Source organism: Sycon ciliatum, chromosome 2 (genome assembly GCF_964019385.1).
Source record: "Sycon ciliatum chromosome 2, ocSycCili1.1, whole genome shotgun sequence".
NCBI classification, from domain to species: Eukaryota; Metazoa; Porifera; class Calcarea; order Leucosolenida; family Sycettidae; genus Sycon; species Sycon ciliatum.
This window is the reverse complement of record NC_088644.1, coordinates 7,116,274-7,121,398: the sequence shown is the minus strand read 5'-3', so window position 1 is coordinate 7,121,398 and position 5,125 is coordinate 7,116,274. Positions and strand designations below refer to the sequence as shown.

Sequence of the window (5,125 nt, the reverse complement as noted above, 5' to 3'; positions counted from 1 at the left end):
GAGAGAGAGAGAGAGGAAGAGAGGGAAGAGAGGGAGAAGAGGGGAGAGAGGGAGAGAGGGAGAGAGAGAGAGAGAGAGAGAGAGAGAGAGAGAGAGAGAGAGAGAGAGAGAGAGAGAGAGAGAGAGAGAGAGAGAGAGAGAGAGAGAGAGAGAGAGAGAGAGAGAGAGAGAGAGAGAGAGAGAGAGAAAGAGAGAGAGAGAGAGACAGAGACAGAGACAGAGAGAGAGACAGAGAGAGAGACAGAGAGACAGAAAGAGAGAGAGAGAGAGAGAGAGAGAAGAGAGAGAGAGAGAGAGAGAGAGAGAGAGAGAGAGAGAGAGAGAGAGAGAGAGAGAGAGAGAGAGAAAGAGAGAGAGAGAGAGAGACGGAGGGAGAGAGACAGAGAGAGAGCACGCGAGAGATGAGAGAGGAGAGAGAATCTCGCCGTCACATGTGACAGCCATCATATGCCACAGACTGATTGCCATCAGATGTACAACATAATAATTCATTCTGCTTCAAAGCACCACTAGCCGACTGGCTTGTCGAAATCCAAAACATAATGCAAATAACTGAATCCTCGAATAGCAAAATCTAAACTCGATGATAGCTTCAAAGTACATGTATAAATCAATGCACTAGAGTGTGTTAAAAATCATTAATTATCAAGAGTACTCAGTAGTTGAGGGAATAGAAAAGGGTATCAAGAGTACATACGAGCATAATACTCTTCTTAGCATGAATTGAACTACAAAGCTCTTAAAAACACTGGTTACAGGCATGACGCCATTCCCTATTACCATCTTGGACTGCAACAACACATGCAACAACAAGAATTGGATACCAAGTTCAGTGAGCATGTACCATGTAAAAAAGCCAAACAAAATTAATAATAATGGCAACATCATGATTATCAGGGTAAGAAAATCAAAATATTCCACCTTCCACATATCCGGATTGGTGAAGTTCAAAAATGCTAGCGTGGGATTCCGATGTCTTGTATTCAGAACCCTAATTGACCAAACTGAACATCAATTATACTAATAAAGTGAGAGCGCACGGAGAAGAAGAGTAAGGAGAGATGGATGAATTATACTGCAAAGGCAATTGAAAATATTGCAGTCAGCATACTTCGGACACATGCATTGTCAGTCGAAGGAGAAAATAAATTAACTTGCAATTATCACACAGAATAACTTTGATCTCATGCAGCCTGGAAACCAGCTCAGCATACCAAGTACTCGGCAGCTAAGCACTTCCCAGACTAGGACCGCACACGGCAAAGCGTGATACAAACACGTCACAGTGCTGCAGCGTAACAAATGACAGGGCGCGCGGTGCCGTCAGTCGTCAGATCCGCGATCCGACTGCACCAGCTCTGTCGCCGACTCTCCGTCCTCGGAATCGGACAATCCCAAGAAGCCGTGCAGGACTTCATACATATCGGTCGTCTGGCCAAGCCTGTCTTGCAGACGTGGCGACTTGAGTGAAATTATAGACAGCACTAGGTACACTACTAAACCAGTGTAGATGGCAAAGAAAATACCCACGCCCATGATGACCCCGACACGTGCACCGGTTGACGGAAGCGTGCCATACAGGCCATGCAGGAAGCTAAACGTAAAGTAGACATTGATTCCCATCACCAGGATGGCCATCATCCACATGGCAATCTGCATAGGAAGACCCGCTCTAAACTCACGCATCACAGCCTTGCTAGAGGCAAAGTGCAGTACAGGGAGCACGGCAAACGGTAGAAGAATGGATTGCAGGACATTCAGCCAGTCGTTCAAGCCAGTGAGATCGTCGATTCCCGTCGAGACGGCAACGAACAATGTCGGTGCAATTGCTATAGACCTGGTCAGGAGCACACGCTTCCAGCGACTCCAGCTGATGTTCAGAAACCCTTCCATGGCAAACTGCCCAGCATACGTACCAGTCATGGTAGAACTCTGGCCGGCCGCCAGTATACCTACTGCCCATATGTACTTGGCTACATCGCCAAAACGACAACCCAAGAAGATCCCTCCCTTGCGCAAGTCCAGATCAAAGGAGCTAGTGTTGCTGAAGCTGGAAGCATTGCCAAGGGCAGTGCAGTTGTATTCCTCGATGATTGTCATGGCTGGTACGTTGAAGAAAGTCTCAGCAAACACACACACTACAAACAGGTTGATGACAAAGGACACCAAGAGCGCGATGGCCGACTCGATGAAGAAGTAGAAGTTGGCCTCCTTGACTTTCTTGGCCGACGACCGATCGACGTCACGGCTGCGCACCAGCGCGGAGTGAAGGTAGAAGTTATGCGGCATGATGACGGCACCGATGATGCCCACGGCTTGCTGGATAGCAGCGCTGTCACAGTGCGAACACCATGGTATGACCATGCCCTTCATCACCTCTGCCTGGTTAGGTGCTGCTACAATATACTCGTAACCAAACGTCACCGCCATGATGGTGATCAGCGTGCAGAAGAATACCTCCAACTTGCGCAGACCGTAGTTGTCCAGAAACAAGAACAGGAATGTATCGGCAATGGTGATCAGCACACCTGCATACAACGGGATTTTGCCGTTGCTAAGCAACGAATAGGCAATGGCCGTTCCGATGACTTCTTGCATGTCGGATCCGACAATGGCCAGCTCGATCATGAGCCAGAGGACAATACGTGGTACACGGGGATACTGTTGTCTGCACAGTTCTGCTAGATGTTGCCCGCTAGTAACACCCAGTCTTGCTGCTAGGCGCTGCAGCAACAGACCCATGCACGTGGCAGTGAACAGCAACCATAGCAGGTGAAATCCGGCAGCACCGCCAGACTGCATGTCGGACTCGATATTCCCTGGGTCAAGATAGGCGATGCTCATCAGAAATCCGGGCCCTGTGAATGCCCATAGCTTGCGAAACGAGAACACCTGCTCTCTATCATCTTCTGGAATCGTGATTTTTTGCTCCAAATTGTTGGCCGCTCGCCTACCTCGCGGGCGAGTTGCCGGCTGCTGCACAGATCCACTGGTAGCGAAACCTTCCTCCATGTCGCTAGAGGAATCTGAACTGTTCCCAGAATTCTTTAGGAGAGAGCGCTCCTCATGATGATTGCGAGCGGACGCCATCTTCTCGGATTTGCTTGAAACTAACTGTTGGTAGTGTGGCCCGATACATGGTGAAAGATTGCATTAGCAGTACGTGCACGCCCAAAATTCAGTCTACCCCGAATGGCAGAAGTAGCGACTCCTGTGACAGCCACAAGCTCCTGTCCGTGCCGTTCCCACTCACGACATCAAGCCACGCGGACTCACCGCACCAGTAATGGCAGTATGACCTGTCAAATCGTCCGCACGCAAAAAAATAACAATCTTCTTGCAAAAGAGATGAAAATGGCGTCGAGAGAGGATAGACGTAGCTAGACCTGTGCAGCAGCTGACCTCGTAGATCCACTACATGTGAAGGTCTACCATCGAACGCACAGTACTCAGTACTAGTAGATCTACTAGTGCAGTTTTGTTTGCTAGCAGCTAGCAGCTAGCTGACAGGGCCTAGGGATAGCTAGCTGGAGAAACAAGAACGACACGTGGCGGCCTTGCAACTGCTTTGGAATGGTGCGGATATAGGGAGCTCTGCACTGGAGCAGTGGAGGTTGGACAGTGTACACGAACTGACACTGAAAAGACGACCTTTTCTTTTCTTCGGGACTGCACTGAGACTGAGTTATCTCCCCAGTGCTCGCACACGCATGATTGTGTATCTGAACCGCGGATACTGTATGCGGATTCGCACTTGATGTCACTTGTTGTAGCACATTTTGTACTGTACTACCATTACCGGCGGTATGTAAAGACAAGTAGTTGGACAAACAATGGTTACGTGTTACATTAGAACACGGCATATACATTATACTTGTCTTGAAGCAAGGAAGGATTACTGTATTACAATAGCTTCACAGTACAGATTTACTGCATGCACATCATTATTAATATTATCATGTCATCAGGCTCGCACCTGGGAAGCGAGATGTGCAGACTCACGCAGAGTCAGGCATCACCTGATCACATGGCCTGCGGAGCGATCCGCGCCGTGGGCCGTGGCCCATGGCCTGGGCTAGATCGCCTACAGTCCATTCAGAAAAAAATGAACTAGCTTTTGGCCATAAATGGGTCAAACGTTGAGTTTTTTTAGAATTTTTTCTGCAATCCCGGAATCCTCTTCCAATTATGTTTCTGAAGTTTTTTTGTCCAAAAAGCAAGCCATAGCAAGAATAGGATTTCGGCCAGGTTTTGCCCCAAAAGCACTGAATTGGGAAAAACCATCAAAATCCAGGCCGTTTGACCCCGCCTGCAACAGTGCATTCTGCGGTTCGAACCCCAGTTCAGGCACCCTTTTGGACCCTTTTTCAAATGTCAAAGTTCGCAGCACTGCACTGTGTACGATGAAATCACGAAAAATCGCCAAATACGGGAGCTCGCCAGAGCCAGGACCCATCTTTTTATGAATGGACTGTAGCTTATGTCTATGACAGTCATTCACAGACTCAGTCAATCAGTTGTGTCATGTCAGTAGATCTATGACACTACAAGTACAAAGAAATCGAATCGTTATACAGAAATCGATACAATACTCTTGCGTTGAGAATGAGTGAGAATCGTTACCTTGGGTACACGTAAACCAGTCAATTTTAGGAAATCATTATGTACGCCCCGCGGCCCGTTAGAATCAGGGGTATTGTACTACTCCCTGGTTAGAATAATGGCTTTTACAGTAAGAGGATACACACATCACAGACATAGGGCGCACGGCGCGGCGGTGGACACACATCCAGAGTCCGGTTGGTAGAGTCCCTTGTCTTGCGACCATGCTATTAACTGCATGGGGTGGTGCCCCGGTTCAGACCCTCTGCATTCTAGGGGGGGGGGGGGGGGTAATGTGCTGTCATCATCATTCATAGTATTACATTTTGTCACAGTACTAGTACTAGTACGTACCGGTACCTGGCCTAACGCCTGGTAAACTACATGACATTGTATCAACCAAGGCTGCACAAACGTCTTATTGTTTTGGCTAAAAAATCCGATGGATCCAGTCAACCCTGGCCTGTGCGATCCGGGGTAGGTTGCTCAAACCCAAATCTGACCGATTGATCATTCGAGGGGA

The 5,125-nt window shown here is 48.3% G+C and overlaps 1 protein-coding gene across 1 annotated transcript; it reads right to left on the bottom strand.

Moving 5' to 3' along the window:
* Window positions 1-474: 474 nt before the first annotated feature.
* On the bottom strand, window positions 475-3,774 carry LOC135808467 (natural resistance-associated macrophage protein 2-like). The gene has a single exon (XM_065321661.1). The coding sequence runs from the start codon at window positions 3,088-3,090 to the stop codon at window positions 1,324-1,326; it is 1,767 nt and encodes a 588-aa protein (XP_065177733.1). The 5' UTR covers window positions 3,091-3,774; the 3' UTR covers window positions 475-1,323.
* Between the last annotated feature and the right edge of the window lie 1,351 nt (window positions 3,775-5,125).

Excerpts from the sequence above, each read along its gene's own strand:
- LOC135808467 (XM_065321661.1), bottom strand. The coding sequence starts at position 3,090 with ATGGCGTCCGCTCGCAATCATCATGAGGAGCGCTCTCTCCTAAAGAAT.